The sequence below is a fragment of the Diorhabda sublineata genome, chromosome 6 (assembly GCF_026230105.1).
Source record: "Diorhabda sublineata isolate icDioSubl1.1 chromosome 6, icDioSubl1.1, whole genome shotgun sequence".
NCBI classification, from domain to species: domain Eukaryota; kingdom Metazoa; phylum Arthropoda; class Insecta; order Coleoptera; family Chrysomelidae; genus Diorhabda; species Diorhabda sublineata.
In genome coordinates, this window is record NC_079479.1 from 10302281 (window position 1) to 10324085 (window position 21805).

General features: G+C 31.9%; 3 protein-coding genes across 5 annotated transcripts; 2 read left to right on the plus strand and 1 right to left on the minus strand.

Annotated features, from left to right (window-relative positions):
- The first annotated feature begins 588 nt into the window (after positions 1–588).
- On the plus strand, positions 589–11234 carry LOC130445056 (uncharacterized protein ZC262.2-like). Of its 3 annotated transcripts, none has more exons than XM_056780543.1 (7): positions 589–784; positions 1057–1155; positions 5033–5184; positions 6400–6525; positions 9043–9227; positions 9308–9544; positions 10959–11234. In XM_056780543.1, exons 1-7 carry the CDS (start codon positions 719–721, stop codon positions 11147–11149), a joined length of 1056 nt encoding a protein of 351 aa, XP_056636521.1. In that variant the 5' UTR covers positions 589–718; the 3' UTR covers positions 11150–11234. The 3 variants fall into 3 exon arrangements, with proteins under 3 accessions (XP_056636521.1, XP_056636522.1, XP_056636523.1); XM_056780544.1 differs by having other exon boundaries at positions 613–784; positions 9049–9227; XM_056780545.1 differs by lacking the exon at positions 1057–1155 and having other exon boundaries at positions 613–784.
- LOC130445057 (polymerase delta-interacting protein 2) lies at positions 11179–13885 on the minus strand. The gene is made up of 6 exons (XM_056780546.1): positions 13499–13885; positions 13192–13444; positions 12746–12923; positions 12524–12687; positions 11604–11809; positions 11179–11522 (listed from the first exon to the last, which is right to left on the minus strand). Exons 1-6 carry the CDS (start codon positions 13579–13581, stop codon positions 11408–11410), a joined length of 999 nt encoding a protein of 332 aa, XP_056636524.1. The 5' UTR covers positions 13582–13885; the 3' UTR covers positions 11179–11407.
- Positions 13886–14063: 178 nt separating this feature from the next.
- Positions 14064–17223, plus strand: LOC130445066 (solute carrier family 35 member G1). The gene is made up of 2 exons (XM_056780558.1): positions 14064–14273; positions 14325–17223. Exon 2 carries the CDS (start codon positions 14335–14337, stop codon positions 15358–15360), a length of 1026 nt encoding a protein of 341 aa, XP_056636536.1. The 5' UTR covers positions 14064–14273; positions 14325–14334; the 3' UTR covers positions 15361–17223.
- Positions 17224–21805: the final 4582 nt, after the last annotated feature.

Consider the following 21805-nt stretch of genomic DNA (forward strand, 5'->3'; position numbering starts at 1 on the left):
GTTGATATGGTAATATTTGAGACCGTCAGCGCTTATCCAACAATTTCCCTATATTAAAGTTCAGAACATAAACTAATTCAGTAGTGTCGATATTTTGATGCAAAAATGCCTAATCCAGTTTCTCATGTAACTAAGAGGGCTAGGTTGACACTGTTGACAGTGACGTTATCCCATTCATAAGACCACGAAGTATAGATATAAATTTCTTATTTCTTAGACCTTTTGATATATCAATGCATCTAAATGTTCTTGATTTTAGCTCTCTTCTGTTTTAAAATTAATTTTTTTTTTATAATTTTTAAAAGAAAGATAAATTTATCATTTAGATGCATATCTATACTTCGTGACGGAAGTGGCTGATTGCAACCATGTTTCTCATATGTCAAGTATGTGTGACGTCATACGATATAAAATATGCAATATTGTAGCAGACGTAAATGATACGTTGCTGATTATTAATAAGAGTTTTTCTATCATTAAAATTATGAATGAAACACTTGTTCATTGATAAGTTACGTCACCTGAATATTATCGTTTTATCTTAATCCAAGCTGTAGTTTTAATTAAAAGGAGCCTTCTTAAAAAAGAAGAAGAACTTTGACTTATCGAGAGTCCTGATTTTATTTGACGTTCATCACAAATAAAGCGTTACTAGAAAATTTTTCTAATGTTAAAGTTCTAGAAAGTGAGAAATATAGTGTTTAAAACAAAATATAAAATGAATTCTTTAGTTAATTATGGAAGCGATGATGACTTAGACGATTCTCCAGATGAAAAATCAATGGTGAGTGTACGAATTTTTCAGTTGATGTGTCTCCATGTTTATTATTGATCAAGAGTAGAACGTATTTACGTAATTGTAATATAAATTTTATACAAGAGTGTTATAATACTTTAGAAGATATGCTGTATCAATCAAATGTATATCATAATATGTTTTAATTAATTTGAAAAGCATGGTTTTACATTTTGAATAGTAATATTTATTTGCTTATTTTTTACTAATCAACTATCTGCAAAAAATTAGTTCGATCTTCAACCAACAATTATTGACAGGATTCTTATGGACCACCCGGGAAAAACTACAAAAAACCTGCAACATCTCAACAACCTGATGACACAAATTACGATGAAGTTCAAATGAGTTTAAGTGAGGTAATGATCAATGTTATAGTCATTTTTTATCTAGAACTGAAGTAATTGGCATTTTTTTATGGTCTCAATGTCATTTGAATAATTGACGTTAATTTTTAACTTAATAGTTCCATACATTCTTCAATTTGCTTATTTTTCTTTGGCATACTATCAAATAATCATGTTAGTTTAAATTGAGGTTCTTTGTGTTAATGCAAAATTTTAAATTGCAGTGAAAATGTGTTTTATTATGTAAGTTTAACCTTCACTATTCTTACAAAATAATATATATATTATTAAGTGACATTGAAACAGCTGTATATGCATTTTATAAGAAAAGTTATGAAAACCTTTTCATTATATTCTTTATAGGAAAATGTTACTAGTACAATTTGTAATTCAAATTTAAACATTCCTATTTATTTTTTGGATTTTGCGATTAACTTAGAATCATTTCAGTATCTTTCTGAGTACTATAAAAAAATTTTTGAAAAACAATTTTGCTCATTGAGAATAAACTTGAAATACGAAAATAATACATGGATTTTCATGAGAAATTTGATATTTTTCACCTGCTAGATAAAAATAAATACTCAGATGGTATTTTTGTTCAATAATCTGAGGTTAACAATTAAAATTTTGAAAATAACTTCAATATTTTATTGAAGCATGAATTATTAGCAAATATATTTTGGTAACTCTTTGAGTCATCTATGATTAAAAATGTGCATTTTTCATGAAAAAAAGAATTCTCATCAATTTACAAGAGATATAGTTCTGTGAAAATAATCTATTTTTGTAAACATTTAACGATACACAATTTGAAATGTTTGAAAAGATACAAGTTTTCCATTGATCAGCTGGAAAATATTATACCATGTATGTATATAGATATTGGGGTATTATGTACACTTTGGTCCAAAGGATCTATTATGTCCCCTTTCTTGCTGCAATACTGGGGAACCTACTCTTCTGAGAAAGTTTAGAATGTGGGATGGCTGTAGCTGCCAGAGATCTTTATCTTCTATTTCATTTACTCCAAGGTGTAGTGCTTTGGTGTTCTGTAGATTCTCACATTTTGAGGGAATGTGGGGTTTTGTCATTCACCCAACAGAATCTGCAGGCTGCCATATCTGTTAATTCTAATATCTTCAGATCTAAAATCAAGACAAGAATAACATATGTAAAGGTAGTGAAGAGTTCAAGAAAAAAAATATTTATGTACAATGGTCAATTTTTACCTTTTGATTGTCATACTGGAAGGTATTTGATTGACAATTTCTGTAACAGAAAAAAAGAAAAATGCAGTATGCTCCTTGCACAGCAGTTACATGTGTGGAGGTTTAAAGGTTCACATTAAACTCACCCGAGCCTTTGAGGAGCTGTATTCTTTGTCTCAAATTAAGGCACAAAAGTCACTTTTTAAAGGAGACTGAAGACAATAAAACTGTACTATTTAACAAATAAATTACAGCATACAATATTGATTATAAATTGATCTTAATAACAAAAATAGATGCAATTGAAATAAAAATTTGTAATTCTGCAGAATCATCAGTTCAATGAAATGTTTATAGAATCATGGATCAATAACTTATATGTTCACTATATGAATATATGGACCATTTTTACTGTCCCTGGATCCGTATTTATATCCAACAGTTTCCTAGGTAATTCAGTTTCTTGAATCTTTAGATTACCATAAACAAATAAAAGGGCTTCTTTTTCATAAAAACAGTCACAACATAATGTAAATAGCTTATAAATACAATACGAAAAATTGACCTTTTAAGAAAAAAAACATCCGGCGCGTCCACCAAACTTTAGATTATATCAACATAATAGAACAGGACCGGCTTCGCGGTCCGTATCATTGAACGAGTTGGCAACAATACTAATTATTCCATCGTAAATTTTGTTTGTATTTGTTGGAATAATGTTTAGGCATCCAAAATCCAAAAAATAATAATTTAATAAAGTATTTTATTGAAAATTTAACAAAACAAACAAACAATGAAGTTGAATCTTTTGATATTAACTTACTCTGTTAACATATTGTAAAGAACTTGTAACCCGAGCCTCAACACAGAAAAAGCCAATAGTGAACATCTACATCAATCTTCTGGTGAGTATCAATTTAAGGATGGTGACTGTTAACAATAAATTACTCAAGTTTCGAATATAACAGGTAAAAGTAAACATACACACATTTATTGCGCCTCACTCAAGTTTAATATTTCTCACTTTGAATATATCACTAGTAAAGGAATTTCTCAATTATATTTCCTATTGTAATTGTTTATTGTACGTTAATCAATCACAAGTTATATATATATATATATATATATATATATATATATATATATATATATATATATATATAAAGTAATAATTGTTTTGATTTGGATATATCATAGTCAAATGAAAAACTTTATTCGATCAGAACGATACTGGATGTGGAGCAATTATTGAAATTTTATTGTCGAACTTGACAATACTAGTTTTCAAAATATTAATTCGCCTTCTCACAGTGGCTATTTATTTATTTATAGAAAAAAAATGAGACTAGCAACTTTCAGTTATTTTGATTTCGTATCTTTATTAATCATCACCAAATTATAATATCTCATTAAACATAAAGTTCTAATTCTCGTGTATGCCACATTACGATCATGAATAACCCAAAAAACAACATCCTTCCTTTTTCTTTTTCTATAGTCTATTTTTATGTGTTTTATATTATTTATTAATTCAATTCCATCTTTATATGAATATTTACAAAATTGGTGCGAATCTAGTTAAAAACAACTGCACAAAATCTCTCACACGCTCTATTATATTGTATATTTGTACATATGTTTTTATTGTTATTATTTATCATTAAGAACTAGACAGTTCGGAAAGTTGCAGAAGGAAAAACAATTTACTCCGGATCTGCCCACAGTATTAACCCTTAGGCTGAACTGATTACAGCGAAATTCCCCTATTAAATCACGCCACTCTTTTAGATCGTCGGGACTAAAGTCATTATAGGTAATGGAAACAGCGCGCAGAATATATTCGTGTATCCCGGATGATTAACATAACCTAATCTTGAAATTAGATCATAAAAAATGTATTAGTTCAGATTATTATTTGAATTATATAATAATCATTTTAATTTAGTCGTAAACTGTTTTGGGCACTTATGCACAATCCGAACCTGATTAGTACGTAGATGCCGATTCGGGGGTACCTTAAGGACCCCATGAGAAATATATAGAAGGATATGAAATGAAAGGTCACTTATTAACCACGAGCGTAGCCAATGGGAGGGTTTTAAGGGTCCCCCTCTCCCCCCGAACTAAGGAAAGTATTACCTGATATTATACCGAAAAAATACAAGGGAAGGGGCAGGAATTGAATTATTAAATTTGCAGTCGAATTAGTAAACGTTGCCCACAGTAACGATATCTCTAGTCGAGTAACCGTACTATTTTGTATTGTATGGAAACTTTGCGTTGTTTCTCGATTATTCGCTACGCTCGTCAGTCGGAATGAGCGAATCAACCATCTTCCTAGTCCTTAGAGGACTACCCATCGGCATTCGAAGTTTATAGTGAGTGAGAATTTTTGTGTAAATAAGTAAAATAGCCTCCGTGGGCGCCGTTTCAAAATGTTTGCTTAATAGATACTATTGGGCTCATTCAAATATTCAAGCTCTATGTTGCAAAAAAATTATACCATCGGAGCGATACCCAATAAAAACATTTTACTAACTACACTGCCAAAAACAAATATTTTGTTTTCTAATAAACGCGATTTAACGATTCCACTTCATTATTTTCAAATCATTATCCTGTTCGTTAGATGATTTGGTAAAACCATCAAAATAGGTAAGAGAGACTTTTTCCTCCAGGACTCTGACGATGAATCCAAATCCCCATCCAGGTATGGTAGAGATAGAGATGATACGAAACGCGGTAGTCCCAAATACAAGGATTTTTCCAAAGATCGACGAGAAGACAGATCCGATAAGGAAAGATACAACGGCAGAGAAGAAAGATCCAGGTAATTTTAACATCAAAGGTTGGCACTATGATTCGAGTCTCGCGGTAGATATCTCACCCATTTAAACTTTGAGAATAAGTTGAGGTCGTTTCGACCTCAATGCCTCTAATCGTTCACGAGGGAACCATACTAGATGGTTCAATTAGTCTTTCGCCTCTATACTTAGTTCTGACGATCGGTTCTCCATAAGAGTTTTCCCTAACTTCGTCCTGACCAGACATCTTTGGATCCCGACGTGTATGCTCTTGATGCGCCATTTCTCGTAATGAGAACGTCAAAATTAAGTCATAATGTAAGTTGGTTGTTGGTACCAGGCTGATATGTCGATGACTTTTGTTTTGAGAGACTTGTTCAAATTAAGTAACAACTCAATCGGGTTGAGGACGGCCAAATTATTACTTTCAGTACATTCTTCCTTTCCAAGTCTTTCAAATACTCTTTGCACAGCTTCGAGGAATGCTTATGATCATTGTCATGCTGGAAAATAAATTTTCTACCGATCAGGCGGTGGCCATAAATTTTCGTTTAATATTTTTTCAGCCTCTCTCTTCAAAATCACTTCAATTTTTCCAGATCTCCAATCGCCATTGCTCCAAAACATCACCAAGTCTCCGTCGTGTCTTACATATGGATCTAACATCTGTTCTTCCTTTGACCTGCGCACAAACACTAGTCTCATCACTCCATAAAACTCTTTCCCGCTCTTCATGCGTCCAATTTTTATGTTCTTTAGAACACTGCAATCTCTTGATTTCATTTTGAAGTCTTAAAAGAGGTTTCTGCACTGCCACCATTACAAAAAGACCCGCTACTCCCAATCTCCTTTTCACTGTAGAAGTACTCAAAGGTAGATTCATTCATCTGAGCTTGTGAGTCCTCGGTCACGTTTACTGATCAATACAACACGTTTATCTTCAGCGGGTTCGCCTAGAACGTTTTCTACCGTCAAAGCTTCTGGTGGCGGCAATGAAAACAAGTCTGAAGCCTCGTATTCCCAATATTGTAAAACCCACCAATGTTCTGATTAAGTGTCTGGAATTTCGGGAAATATTGATATTCATACTAAACACACTGTTAACACCAATACTCACAATTATACTATCTGAAGAGCGTGTCGTGTTCAACCCATTAAATCCATTACTGTTGGTTTGAATCTAACTTTTAAGATCAAAAATATCATTTCCTCCTTAATTATTGATAAGAAATTTTTTTAAGGTATAGAGATGAAGACAGATCTAAAAACCGGGACAGCAGAAGCAGAGACGACGACAGAAATAGGGACAGATATAGAGAAAGGGACGAAGATAGAAAAGATGATAGAAGAGCTAAATCGAGAGAAAGGTTGGTGGTATACCATAACATCATCTTTATTAAATTAAAAGTTTATCGAAGATCATTTCTTCTTACACCTTAACACTGGTCGTAGATGATCCATCCTTATTTTTTTATTTTATTAGAGATTAATATAATAATAATATTTAAAAAATGTTTATAGTGAGTATCAACGGCTAATGGTGTTGGTGAGACTGGCGTCAGATATCGTTCGCTGGGTAATGTTCAACTACATGAACCAAATAACTGACATTGTCTTCAGTTCTGGTCTCTCCTGGAACGAGAGGTTGTTATACCACTCTAGTGAGACGGAATAACGTCGAAACTTATAATAATAATTAAAAAATATATCGAGTGTTTATAGTGAGTATCAACAGCTAATGGTTTTGGTGAGGATGGCGCCAGATAGCATGTGTTGGGTAAGGTTCAACTACATGAACCAAATAACTGACGTTGTCTTCAGTTCGGGTCTCTACTGGAACGAGAGGTTGTTATACCACTATAGTGAGACGCAATAACGTCGGAACTTATAATAATAATTAAAAAATATATCGAGTGTTTATAGTGAGTATCATCGGCTAATGGTGCTTCCAGGGATATAAATTATGGTGTTTATAGGATGTTAGTTTTACGGAAGTCATTTTTCAAACAGTGACTTTATTGAGGAAAAAATTCTATTTTATTATAGTAAAGCTCGAACGACAACTCAGTCAACTTGTTTTGGATAACATCTCCTATTGAGTTGCGCCCCGTTGTAAATCTGTTTACTAAAGAACACAAAAATCAAAAACAGAATGAGGGCTGTTAATGGTGACTTTTGTCCAATTATTTTCAATAATTATAAAAATTGTTTCTTTGGGGATGAGAAGCATTTTAAAATAACCTACGTGCGGGTGTTCCTGTGACTACTCACTCCAGAAAACATTAAATTAATGCAACAAATATATATAACAAATATTTTGATAAAGACCACAACAGATCGAAACGTCAAGTTGTTATCCTTTTAAAAAATTTAATTAGCAGAAGCCTAAAATCATATATTTTGATATATTTGACACACCTCATATACCATCAAAATGGAATCTATATTATCGACGACTACCTTAAATTCCTACCTGACCAATGATTCGTGGTTGGATGGCGCCACTTTGTGTTTGCTGGGGAAAGTTCAACTACATGAACCAAATTCTTCTTTGACGTCTTCTCGAACGAGAGGTTGTTATACCACTCTGATGAGATGTATTAACGTCGAAACTAGGCAGTAGTTACACCCTTTCCTTGCATCTGCGATCCATTGGGGATGTTTATATCGACAAAAAGGTCTTTGAATGTCTCCTTACTATAGTATTGTAGTCATTTGATGAGACCTAATAAAAGAATGAGAATTTTCATACAAACATTCGATTTCCATTATTAAACTGTGCCGTTCTACATTCGATGTTGATTTCCTTAAAATCGTTGATGTAATTTTTGTAAAAATATCTTATTGAAATAGAAATATTGAACTCTACCACTCTAAACTAGACACATACGGAAATATTTCCCTCTTCACCATGTATTCAGCACTCCCGAGTTAGTTAATTCTCCTTGGTTATTTTATCGACTTGACGCCATTAGCGGCTAACCTAGAAACTAAAATTTTTGCTTCATTTGTTAATATATTATTTCAATACATCCCTCAACTTAAGTTTGAAGCTTCTGCCAACTTCATGTTCCAACAGAAACTGTTCAAACTGGTTTTCACTTATGATTAATCGTACTCACCAAATGGGGGAATCCCCACATTAATTACATATATTTCCATCTGAAAGTTTTTTTCAAAATACATTTATAGCATATTTTCAATTAGTGTGTTAGAACAGTATATCCATTATCCTACTATGTTTTAGGTCAATCCATATGTAGTGGTCCAGAGGTAGTTGCTTGTCCATTTTTGATTTACTTTAAGTCAATATGTAAATCACGAGAAAGCGAACTATTACTTGATCCAAACCTTTTATTATAAAGTTTTTTCCAAATCTCACTAAACACACTACTTCCACTTCACCAACACACAATTACAGTGTGGTCCTTCGAGCCGGATATGAACCAACGATCTATGCTAAAGCTCAAAGAACCAGGCATTAGAGTTTTTTTATCTGAATAGGATGGAAATTGCGCACCCTTCAAGCTAAACCTTATTCAAGTTCCCACCCTTAACCAGCGTTACCTTTCCACAGAATGGCTTGTGATCTCCTTAGCTGTTACTTCACGTTATTGTGTAATCAATTAAACTGTCGTTTCTTCTTCTGTAAAAATGTTTCTGTGTACTCAGCTACGACGTTCTAGTTCTCTTCTTTCACGATCATAATACCTACGATATTCTGACTAATACCGAGTGGCACTGCGTTGCACCCTGTCTTTCCTTCCTGAAGGCAGTGAAATTATGATCGTTGATTTTATGATGGTAAACTCTGCAAATACACCATGAATATATCATCAGTTCATAAAAAATTACCGATTTCCTTCAAAGTAATTTTTTTTAAGTTATAGTAGCAGAGATGACAGAAGTAGACAAGATAGGGATCGAAGAAGAAGCAGATCGCCCAGAGACAGTAGAGATAGGAGACGTAGCAGATCTCCTAGACGATCTAGATCTAGGTCACGCGAAAGAATAGGAAGGGGAGGTTTCCAAAGAAGATTTGATAGACGAAACAAATTTAATCAAAACGGTGAGTAATGTAATAACTTATATTATTATAAAAAAAAAACTCATTGTTTCATAATAATAATAATTTTTTTATAACTCAAGATCCAAAATCCAATCAGCTAGTCACTGAACAAGGTAACGATCCTCAAAATAAAGATAGATTCTTCATGCCTGGTATTACTGGACGATTTAGAGACCAAATCGAAAAACGTAAATTATTGTGGCAGAAAAAAGGCGAGGAAACTTCAACTGCTTCAACAACAGCTCCAGAGCCACTTCCAAATGCACCAAAAGCAACTAAAGTTTGGGAAGGAACAACTTTTGCACAAGATACGGACGGTAAGTTGAGAAAGAATGTTATGATTCTATGCACATTCTTTCCCCATAAAATGTTTTTAACTAATTCTTATTAGCTATTTGATACCTGCCTTCCTAATATCAATTTCTGGGGAATTGCCTAACACAACCTTTATATAATAGCAGTCTCCAATATAATGAATGTCATCCTGCCCAAATTCACTATATAAGTAGTCTAAATGAGTATATATATATATATATATATATATATATATATATATATATATATATATATATATATATATATATATATAATAGTGAAAATATGATCTGAATTATCATCAGATTGTAAGGAACTAACATCTGACGACTGCGCACAAGTCACTGTATGATTGTAATGTTATCGCAAATATGGTTACAGATAATTTAAATATGAATCTAACGTGACATTCCAAAATCGCAATTAATGGACTAATAAATTCGAAACTGATGATGGATGAGTCTCTTAATCCAACAAACCGACTATTAAATGGATTCTGATTATCAGCAGAAACTTTCTATACTAAGGATGTTCCTGGTAATAATTGTGATGCTGTTTACGTAGGACAGGCATCTCAATATTTAGAAAATAGATTGAAGAATCAACAATGCGATCAAAAATAAAAGCTAGATAACATAGATGACTCAAATACAAGAAACAAAAATTAGAAATAGTTCACATACATAGAAATGAGAAAGCTGTAAATGATAAAAAAGACTATAACATTTTCTAATTCCGTTTTACAAATTTCAAAGTAACCGTGTATAATTTAAGTTTCCTACTTATTTTTTGTGATTTGACAATTAAGCATAAAAAAGTTTTTTAGTATTGTTAAAAAAGTTTACTTTTATATACAGTTGGTAGGTAGATCCTGCAAAATTATCGAAGAAAGTCATTCCTCTCCTACTCGACGAGATGGGAAAAGCCAAGAAAATTAGAACAAAAAAGCATTGCCCCATGAATTATCGTTTGCAGATCATGGGAAAATTTTCCGGTGATACATGTCGCTTTTACCAAGAGGCCACTAAAATAACTTGCTTTACAATGGTGAAGTTGACGATAGAAAAAGGCTGAGACTCTGGCTCGCATTTCTTAAAATAGAAACAAGTTATAAACGTAGCCCCTTGAAGGAAGAATACAATGATACCATACTGCTGGAATAATAAACAATACAGGGCTGTCCAATAGATGTGTCGATTTCCATAACTCAATATTAGCTCTTCTATAAACTATCAGTTTGTGGTTATAAGATTTCATAACAAATTAAGTATCATAATATTCTCTAGATTCTAGCCGAAAATTTAAATGCGCTTTATTTATAGGGATGTTTTTCTCCTGTCGAAAAAATACTTCTCCCTCATCACTTCCGGAGATAGATCATCTCAAAAATTTATATTGTCGATAAATTCGTTTCAGGTAAAGTGGCCAATAAATTCAAACGTTTAATGGGCATTAAAACACCAAATGATGGAAATAAAGCTGCCAGCGAAGTGCTTAAAAAACAAGACGAAATGTTCAGCGCCATGGAACAACAATACGAAGTGGCACGGACCACGACGCATACCATGAGAGGCGTCGGCCTCGGATTTGGAAGTTACAACCGATAAACGGATATGATATTACCATTCATGTAACTCAAAAACTAATTTAAAAATACTTATATTGTAAGTAAATAAAGTTTGATCTGAAAAATTGTTATTGCTATTTAGATTCAGGACGAGTTCTAACATCTGGTATGGAAAGAACATTGTTTTTTTTTTGAATTAACAAGAAAATTAAATTTCAATTGTCATTTTGAACTTCTTTCTTTGTTAAATATCAATACAATATATACATATTTCCAATTTAATATACAAGGTAAGTATTTAAGTGGAATCTGGAGGAGATGCAGAGCCACCTTCAGGTTTACTTTCTAATGAAAAAGGTGGTATTCTACAGTCGAAAGTATATCCATCTTCACGTTCCATTCTAAATGTACCCCTAAAAAAACGATTTAAATTATATTCATCAATAAAAAAATTATACAAAAGATATCTTGAGAATACTTAATCGATTACTCACCACATGTGACCACTAGGAGCTTGCAAACTCACGTGACTACTATATTGAAAAGCTGGAAGAGTCCTCGTTAAAATTGGTTCTTGTCCTACTACACCTCGGCCCCTTACAGTCTCTAAAGTACCAGATAAAGAAAATATTCTCCAATGTCTCTCTCTCAGTTGAACACTAAGTGAACCCAAGTTTTCCAATCTTATGCAATATCTCCACTAAAATAACAAAAATCTAGATATACACAGTGTGTAAAATCTTACGAATTGATAATTCTCAACTCTTCTATCAGTACTGTAACAACTGTCATTAATTTGTTTCCAGTATTCCCACTTTTTCAGTTCATCTCAAATGTACTAGAATTTTTAGAATCTGATTTAAATTACAACAAATGAACTTTATTACAAAATTATACAAAAAAGACTTACAAATCTTATAACACACACAACCACATGAGTGAGAAAGCCAGCCCCATTAAATATCTGCACCCAAACAAAGTCCACAAATGTTAAGATACGATATTGCATCATCACCTGTCATTTTGACAGGTTCTTATCTTAGTAGTCTCTGTTTTCCCTCTAATTTTATAGATTCCAGGAGGTGTATCGTGAAGGGTTAGCTCCACCATTGTCGTCATATAGTGTGTGTGTGTATGTAGGTAAAAGCTTTCTAAATTTCTTCAATAAGAAACAAAAAATAGTTGGATGGGGCCAGATCAGGGCTACATGGTGGATGTTCAATCTCTGTGAAGCCACATTCGTATACAGTAGCCTTGGATACTAAACAAGCGCACACTACGGATGATTTTTTCGCAAAAATTTTCTAATGCAACTGCCTTAGTAGATCACGGTTGTACGAACGCACTTTATTATATGAGACCAAGAAGTCATGGACTGCGTTACGTATATATTGATCAACTACATTTTACTCACCCAATAAACGGAACTTGCATGTGAATCTCTACAGCCCATATAAAATGGTATAACTGTCACCCTAATATTTTCAGTAGTTTCTTTATGTACATCTGATAGTTCTAGCCAAGGATGGTTTTTGTTTTGCCAAGCTTTCAGTGTGTCTTGAGCTAAGAAAGGCGGGTCTGCAATAAAAATTTTAAATTCAAATTATTTATAATGAAATATGTTGTCAGTATTTACCTCCTTTGGGATTCACAGCCAAAAATTTGTCAAATAGTTCATGGTTTAAAGGTGACTTTTCTGCACTAACGTACGGAATAATATCTTCGTGAGCAACATAATCTAGACCTGGAATAGCATATAGACTTCTGGAAGAATCTTGATTTCCTAAGAATGTTACTGCTTCTGTTTGAGCTCTCTAAAAATAAATTTGATAGAAATTTCCTAGATACACCCATACACTGATTCCTAATGTGACAAATTTATATTTTTATAATATACAAATCTTTATCAGAAAAAGTGATTAATAATTACAGATTAGAAGCAAAATTGTATACACCATGATTATTTATTTGAATAAAATAGGCAATAAAAACCACTCTAGTATTGATCGGTAATTGAACAAAGTGTTTAAATAGATTCAGCTATTGCATATTACAAAATGGAATTGTGAATAAAACACTTACAATATATGGACAATCTCGCTGATCAATTAAAACTTGATAAAACGTGTGAGTTCTTCCTCTTACTTCTTTGCCAACGCTCTGTGAAGCATCGTCGTCGGCTTCACGTCGATTAGGTAAATCTCTATCATAAACTCTAGCTAACCAGGGAAAGAGAACAACGCCTCTATAACCAAAAACTCGGTGTAAAATCAACTGACCAGTTTCATATTTTCCAGATACTTTTGGTGTTTCCAATCTACCTACTTCAGCTAACCTAATAAATAATTAGGGTTTCAATTACAATTCATTATAATAACCTAAATTTTACCTGGCATAAGTTCTACGTGCTATTAATAATCTGGAAACTATTGGCAAAACTTTGTAACGAAACGTTGTAGAAACTATGTCCATCTTACATTTTCATTACACAAATTCCAATTGATGTTTTAATTAGAAAAAATAGCTAAAATAAAAGTATGCATTTAGAAAAATGAATGTGTTGTGTTTTTTGAAGTTGCCTTATTTTTTTGTTTATTAGAACTGCAATTTAATGATTCTTCCAAAAATGTTTTGAAATTTTTACAAATCTATGACGTTTGACTGACGGTGGCTACTGCTACAAGGTAACGATCAAGTTTCGAAGGTGTTTGCTACATTGACATGTTACAAAAAAGTTTCATTCAAATCTGTGACATCACGAGTATCAAAAAAGTTAGTACCACTACTAGTACTTTTTTTATATCTTAATAACAGTATTTCATTTAGCGAATAAATTAAATATAACTAGAGAATCAAAAATAATACGTAATATTAGGTAATTATTTATATTTAAGGGTCTTTGTTAATTGAGTTTTACATCCATTAAATTTTTACGTAATATCACGTTACGATTCGCGAAAAACTGCTATTTATGGACAAGTCCTAAACCAAAACAAATCAATTTTTAAATTTGACAAAAATGTCGCAATTCGGAATCATGCAGTGATTAAAAATACAAAATTAGTTAAAAATGATTTATTCAAACCGTAATGTAAAATCTCAGTATTAGAAACTGAATATAAGACTGATTTTGTAACTTTATGACTCCTAAGAGACCCTCAAAGGTATTGTTTAATTTAAATTTTAGCAAATGAAAATGAAAACAATCTTTTTAGAAACGAAATAATGTCAGAGAACGTAGAACTGCAGCAGCTCGTTGATGAGGAACTCGAAGAGGAGTATAAAATTCCGGATTCAAGACCATGTTGCCATTGCCCCTATCTAGGATTAATATTAGCAACGTTAAGTTCATTATTTTTTTCACTATGTTCTGTAATTGTTAAATGGATGACCGACGTGCATCCGATGGCTTTAGCTGCTTACCGTTATTTGGGAGTACTCCTACCAGCAATACCAATAATAATTTATAGAGAAGAAACAGTTTTTCCAAAAGGAAAACGTATTATGTTGCTTTTAAGATCATTAACTGGTACAGTATCTTTGGTATTGAGTTTCTATGCATTCCGCCACATGCCTCTCGCAGATGCTTCAGTAATAGTTTTTTCTGTGCCTGTTTTTACAGGTATTTTCGCCAGGATGTTCTTAAAAGAACCCTGTGGGTTATTTAATGTTGTTTCAGTTATACTCACTCTAATTGGAGTTGTTCTGATTACTAGACCTCCCTTATTGTTGGGAGATACTGTGAATTCACTTGGTGATAACGGACAGAAGACTGAAATGTGGGGAGCAGTTGCGGCTTTTTCGGCTACATTATTTGGGGCCAATGCCTATGTTCTATTACGTGCTCTTAAAGGGATACATTTTTCAGTAATTATGACTAATTTTGGAGCTTTCGCTTTCGTTCAGTGTTTTATAATAACTATCTTATTGGGAGCATTGTGCATGCCACCTTGTGGTATGGATAGATATCTTATAGTAGCACTGGCAATTTTCAGTTTTATGGGACAAATTCTACTAACGTTAGCTTTACAAATGGAGCAGGCTGGTCCTGTTGCTATAGCTAGAAGCAGTGATATTGTTTTTGCTTTCATATGGCAGGTAATTTTTTTTAATGAAATCCCAAACAAATTTTCTATAGGTGGAGCTATTTTAGTTCTGTGCTCGGTAGTATTAATCGGGCTAAGGAAATGGGTTATGGCTTTGCCTTATGAAGCAAAGATAAGAACCAAACTGAATTTCTTGACTAAATAAATGCTTTCTACTCACAATAAAATCACAATTATTATTACTTAGATTGTAATTCAAATTAATTTCTTATCATTTAATTTTGAGTCCAAAGAAGCACAATAATGCCATATGACAAAAAATTGCGAGGTCATTTCAAAAACAACTTGAGTCAAGAAAATAAAATTTTTAGTAGAGGCGAAAAGGTAAATAAAATAAAAACGATTTTAGTTTGATAAACAACCTTCTGTATATAAGTTGTGATATATAGCTGTCTCCATCCTTTCTTTGATCTCCAAGAAATAGCCATACTGACACCTGAGTTCACTTCACTTTCACGGTACTGGCACTTGTTCATTCGACGAAGTCACTGAGTCAACAGTACAAAATGGGGATGGTGAAAAGTCAGATGACACGCATTTAAGAGCAGATAGAGGTTTTCAATTGATTTAAATTCATTCCTTGAAATATATTAATTTGATTGGCATATAATCAAAAGCACTGTATAAATATTTATTGATTGTAGTAATGATATGACGAGGTAACATTTAAAACCCCACATGTCCTTCAATTGAGACATTTCCTATCTAATATTTAAGTTTAAATTTTGGACATGCGAGGTTTTGTTTGAGTTTGCATGGGACTGAAATAGTTTTGAATGAAATTCGTATTAATAAATGAACTATGTAAATGGGGCTAAATAATAACAAAATGCACTTAGAATAGTTTATTTTAACATCAAAAAAACCAAATGCAAATTCTAAGACATCAACTTTAATTTAAAAACGTTTTAATTTTCAAGAGTAACAAAGATGGAAAAGTCCTATTATGCTAAAAATGGTAAAAAAGATAATAGTCTTTAATAAAACTACAAATAATTGCTCATTGCTTCAGTTTTGAATTAAATATGGATTGCACAGTCGTCTTCGTCGCAGTCACATGTATGCTGATCGATCTTCTTTTCTATGGTTGTTTTCTTCCATTCTGGCTATATGCCCCAATCAACATAGACCTCTGCCTGACCACTTCTCCTCTCATCTTGTTCCACTAGTATCCCTCCAAAAAATTGTCTTATTTTCCTCTTTGTTTTACATCATCCAACATTCATTACCATATAATACTGTAGGTTTGGTCTTGCAATTGTTTGTTTAGAAGAACGACACAGGTCAATTGCGTCCAAAGCATCAATTAGTCGCAATTTAACACAATAGAATACCTTTGTATTGTGTTAAGACGGGGTAAAAACATTACAGCAAGAAGAGCCAGAATTACTCAAGTCTTTGGCAGTTTCACATTTGGTAGGCTTTTGAAGTACTTTTCACTAATACACCACTTCCACAATCAATATTTTCCTTATTTTTGTATCAAAACACTAGCTAAGCAATTCGCACACCGAAACACTGTAGAACATAATCTAAAAACTGGTGAAGCCATAAACAACAACATTGACAGTTCACGTGACCAGCGGGGCCTTTTCTTATTGGTTTAATGGACATGCTCGTTTTTGTTTGAAACTGCTAGTAAAATAAATGAGGTTTTGCTTGAAACTTTGTTCTTCAACAAAATTTAAAAGGGGCTCTGAGAATTTTTGTCATAAAGACATCTACCTACATCAGTGCTTAACTCGATTTGGCAAAATTTGGAATTGTGAGGTTTTGAATGTTTTCTTCTCATATTTATTTACTTTTAACTCGAAATAAAAAAAAAATAGTAAAACAAACTTAACGGGAATCTTTCTAGTCATCTTTAGTATTAACTGTTTTAGGATATAAGAACATGAGATCTGTTACAAAATACCATACTCATGCTTTGATGTAAATATGAATGGACCAACATATTTTGTGAACCATTACATTAAGACTTTTCTTTAATTAAATGTTAATACCATTATTGTGTTGTTAGATTTTTTCACAGGTTTATATAAATATTTGAATGTGCAAGCAAGGTAAGGTAAATTTTTGAAATCAGATTGTGGAACTTTGACCAACCATGAATGGAATAAATTGATGTTACAAAAATGACAAAAAAAATCTTTTGTCTCCGATTTCGCTAGAATTTTGCATGAGGGGGTAATTTGGTATGAGGATCCCTCAAAAGCAAACAGTTTCTCCGAAAAAAATCATTAAGTGAGGAAAAGTGGAGAAAAGTCAAGAAAACCATTGCTCAAACTAAAAAACTGATTGTATTTCGAAATCTCCATAAAAAAATACATGATACCGTCTTGTTTTTTGGATATTCTTTAATCACTTGTTTGATTAGATAGCTGTTTTAAAAAATATCAAATTTAAATATAATTGATTATAAATATTTAGTTCTACCCGTAAGGAGAGGCAACCAATCATACACTATATAGTAGAACTGGTTGTCGAATTACATGAAGAATACTATTTATAGTTTCCGGCATCGCTCGGTAGGGAGCGCTAAAATCGTAAAATCATAGAATATTGAGGTTTATTTTAAAAATGGATTTTTTATCTATGCGAGTCATATAACGGGTTGCGGATATGACAGGTGCCACGAAAACAACAAAATTGGATTTTCTGGGGAGCCGAATTTCATATTAGAAAACTGATATGCATCCATATATTCTATAGTTTTCTTTTCGATTGTTCGGATGGTACGAATAAAACATACAAATTCAGCATTAGAGAAATATACATAGAGATATTACCGTAGTATCTATGGAAATATAACTTGGTAGTTCTAATAGAATAATTCTAGGTGCGTCCTCTATGCCAGAATGTCCGAACTATAATTTAAATTCTACTCAGTTCTCACTATATAGTAGATTGAAGAGTATAGTTTGTGTCTTGCCGAACAGATGGCGGTGGGTGAATCAAGAAGAAAAAATTGGATTTTCACGAAAACCATTGATCAAACTCAAAAACTGATGTTATTTTCGGAATCTCCATAAGAAAATACATGATACCACGTGTTTATTTTGATACTTTCAGAGTATGCCATTTTTTGAAATCTTTAAAGGTTAACTAACCCCTTTGTTATAAAAATTACACTGCAGTTCAGATCACTTATAATTGTGTAAAAAATAATAAAAACCAATCCGCATATATCCACATATTCGACGTATCAAGTTATGTGACTTGAAGATGAACAAAACATATAAATATAATATGCTGTACCACTGGGGCCGTTCGCAGTTGTGAATAATTTATACATGACAGAAAAAGTAGACTTAAATTATAAATTCTGCTTTGTTGTATAAAAGCCACACACAAAATTTATTGACATTGGATTCTATTAAAATTCATAAATCTTTTAGTGTCATTTTAATACATTTTTATCATACCGGGTGTCTAAAAATTACTTGTTTACATAGAAAGTATTGGAAGGAAGTTAATATATTAGTTTTATTCGCGGGTCAAATTAGGACTCAGTTTAGAGAACGACCACATAATCATTTTCAAAATTGTCCTTATCCAGGAGGGGACAGGGGAAGTCATCGACCCGCATACGATAATTTTGAAAGTGAGTATACGATCGGTGTCTTAAACTTATTTGGAATTTGACCCGCGAGTTACATATGAAGTAACAGTTGACGGCATATAATGAATGTGATGACTCCGCGGAAATACAGAAGATAATAAAAACTATATTTCTTTCAATAATTCATTCTTTGTTCTAACGATGATTAATAAAAATATATTTGTAATTGTAATTTTGTTTTTAAAAATCAAAGCTCGAAGTTTTAATATATAATTGGCGCAGTCAGTAGGATAATCGATTATTATTATTAAATTAATTTTTCAAAGTTTTCAAATTCATTCAGATTAACCATCTTACAGTGATGCATTAATACTATAAAAGTGCCGTTAACCATTAATGAGGTCTTCACACCTACTTAGATATTTATTTAATGTGTTACTGTTACCGTCATACGGTTTAATGTTATCAATTCTAGATTTTCAAAGATCCCAATTCATCTCAGGCATATTTAAAGTTGAATTACTAATTTTAAAGATTTAGTGAGTTGTTTATTAATATTCCGTTGAGTGTTAATATTATTTTCGTTATTTAATTCTATATTCGAGACTCCGCTAATTATTTAATCAATATCGCTCATGAAAATATTTTAAAATCAATGTTTATAATAAGAAATTTTTTCGCACAGAATTCATCTTTACAAAAATGTTTATACAGAGGTGTTTGGAAAGGTAAACAAGCAAAGGATTATTCGTCAACTCGAGCGCTCTGCTCTCCTGGTCCTTTTTCGTGATTCCCTGTTCCTTTTGCCACTAGTTTGAGAGTTTATAAGTTTGTAATTTATTTGTAGAAACTCCAAAGTCTGGAATTTCACTTACGGCACAATGTGAAGTTGTTCACTTCCGAAACCCGTGCGTATCCTATTCACTGCGCCAATTATATATTAAAACTTCGAATTTGGAGTTTTAAAAATAAAATTACAATTACAAATATATTTTTATCAAGTAACGCTAGAACAAAGAATTGATTATTAAAAAATTATGTAACTCGCCAACGAATCTATTAACTTACAGAAAAAATCAACATTTAAATTGTTTATGCTAAGTTTTATTACATTTTATTTCTATGTGAATATTTGTTTGTTGATTTGTGTTTGTTATTCAAATTTGTATTATTATTATTATTATTAGATGAATTGTGCAGTTCAGAAATAAATAAAAACAATTTTTAAATTGAAGACGTTTCATAACTATTCATTTTATTTATTTACAGCGCGTCAATCAATAGGTTGGAAAACATATAAAAGTTATAACTTTAAACCAAGTTAAATAGTATAAATAAACAGTAATACGAGGGTTGGTACTTAAGTTTTGTGTTATGGCAACACTGATGTGAATATGTCAAATCATCATCAAGTTTTTGATTTTCAATGGTGAACGTACTGTAACGAAGTTACTATTTTTTTTTAACTTAAAAACAACGATGTTACCAATTTTAAATGCAAATTTATGTCTCTGTTATTTTCCAATAATGAACAAAACTCATAAATCAAATAAAGAACACGGTTTATACCTACCCGTTCGTGAAATTAATGTCCGTGGCTTGGCTCCTCTGCCGATTTCTTTCTGCACGTAAGATCTATTAGACTTAAAGAAACTGTAATTGAATAAACAAGACGCATATTAATGAATTCAGTTCTAAAATCGAATTAAACTTTCTTTTTTCACTTAATCGGAAATCGTAACGAGTTGAGTCGTTTTTTTTATATGAGAATAATAATTTATTCATAACGGTATAACCTTTCAACGAGTTTTGTTCGTTAAATATGAGTTATTTCGGTGTTTGTGTTTTTCTTGTGGTATTATTTGGTATCAATTCATCGTTCAGAGGTATGCATATTCATTATAATCATCATTTTATAACATCTTGATGCATTACATTATTTTTTCTACGCCTATGCAATAAATACAACATTATTGATCTATATTTACTGGAAAAAGTTGATTTTTATTGTACTAGTGCAATAATTGCACTCATCTGTCATTATGGTACAGAGATTTGTGATCAAGACAAACATAAACATTCAAATGAGCGAAATATTTAATATCACTTCTATGAGACTGTGATGCGTTTCTAAGAATTGCAGATTTTATAGAAAATACATTTTTTTTTTCTATAACACAATTTATAAACATAAACGTAAATGCCTCAAAGATCACGACTACTGTGATTTGGATAATGCAACTCTGCAGTTCTAGAAATGTCAGTCAAAAATTAATTTTCACAATTACACAAAGTTATGCGAGGAACAATCAATATTTCATAAATACCCATAACACGTATACTAAATTAAGAAATGAAAAATAATGTTTACTCTCCGTATAAAATTCGGTAAATATCTAAAAAACCGTCAGTCCACGTGGACTCTCTCATCTCCACTGCTTTGAAATTGAAAATGAAACGAATGGGGTACAAAAAGGGGTCGGTTCACGTCTGGTACCCTGTTTAAACCAAACTCCCTTACAGGCAGGTACATTTTACTCGTCTATTTATATTTATAAAAATAATAAATTTATAAAATGAGGTATCTACGCCAATGGTAGATCAAACAAAATTGTCGACAAGGGTTTTTATAATCTGCAATTGATATTGGAAGAAGTATAATATTATTGGAAAAATAGATGATAGTGAAGAAGAAGAATTTGTTGGGATCCCACCAGAAGCTAATAAAATAATAAATAAAGCGTCATTAAACTTATTACTTAGTAAATCAAGAAAACTATATGAAATTCGTTAAAATCATTTTGAAAAGTGGTGCTTCGATAAAAAAGTTTTAAATCTTACAGAAAATGTACTTCTTGTATATAGAAATGTTCTTCTTCTTAACTTGTTTAAATATACTTTATTTCATTACACGATTTATAATTTCTACAGACAATAATTCAATGGACAAATTAATACTTTAACAATGAATAGCAACAAAACAATGAATGAACTCGAATTTATTGCAATGAACTTATAAGAAAAAAAT

Excerpts from the sequence above, each read along its gene's own strand:
- LOC130445056 (XM_056780543.1), top strand. The coding sequence starts at position 719 with ATGAATTCTTTAGTTAATTATGGAAGCGATGATGACTTAGACGATTCT. Across the intron at positions 785-1,056 it reads CTCCAGATGAAAAATCAATG|GATTCTTATGGACCACCCGG; the intron begins GTGAGTGTACGA and ends AATTATTGACAG. Across the intron at positions 1,156-5,032 it reads TTCAAATGAGTTTAAGTGAG|GACTCTGACGATGAATCCAA; the intron begins GTAATGATCAAT and ends TTTTTCCTCCAG.
- LOC130445057 (XM_056780546.1), bottom strand. The coding sequence starts at position 13,581 with ATGGACATAGTTTCTACAACGTTTCGTTACAAAGTTTTGCCAATAGTT. Across the intron at positions 12,688-12,745 it reads GGCTGTGAATCCCAAAGGAG|ACCCGCCTTTCTTAGCTCAA; the intron begins GTAAATACTGAC and ends TTTTTATTGCAG. Across the intron at positions 11,810-12,523 it reads ATGCAAGTTCCGTTTATTGG|TGGAGATATTGCATAAGATT; the intron begins GTGAGTAAAATG and ends TTGTTATTTTAG.
- LOC130445066 (XM_056780558.1), top strand. The coding sequence starts at position 14,335 with ATGTCAGAGAACGTAGAACTGCAGCAGCTCGTTGATGAGGAACTCGAA.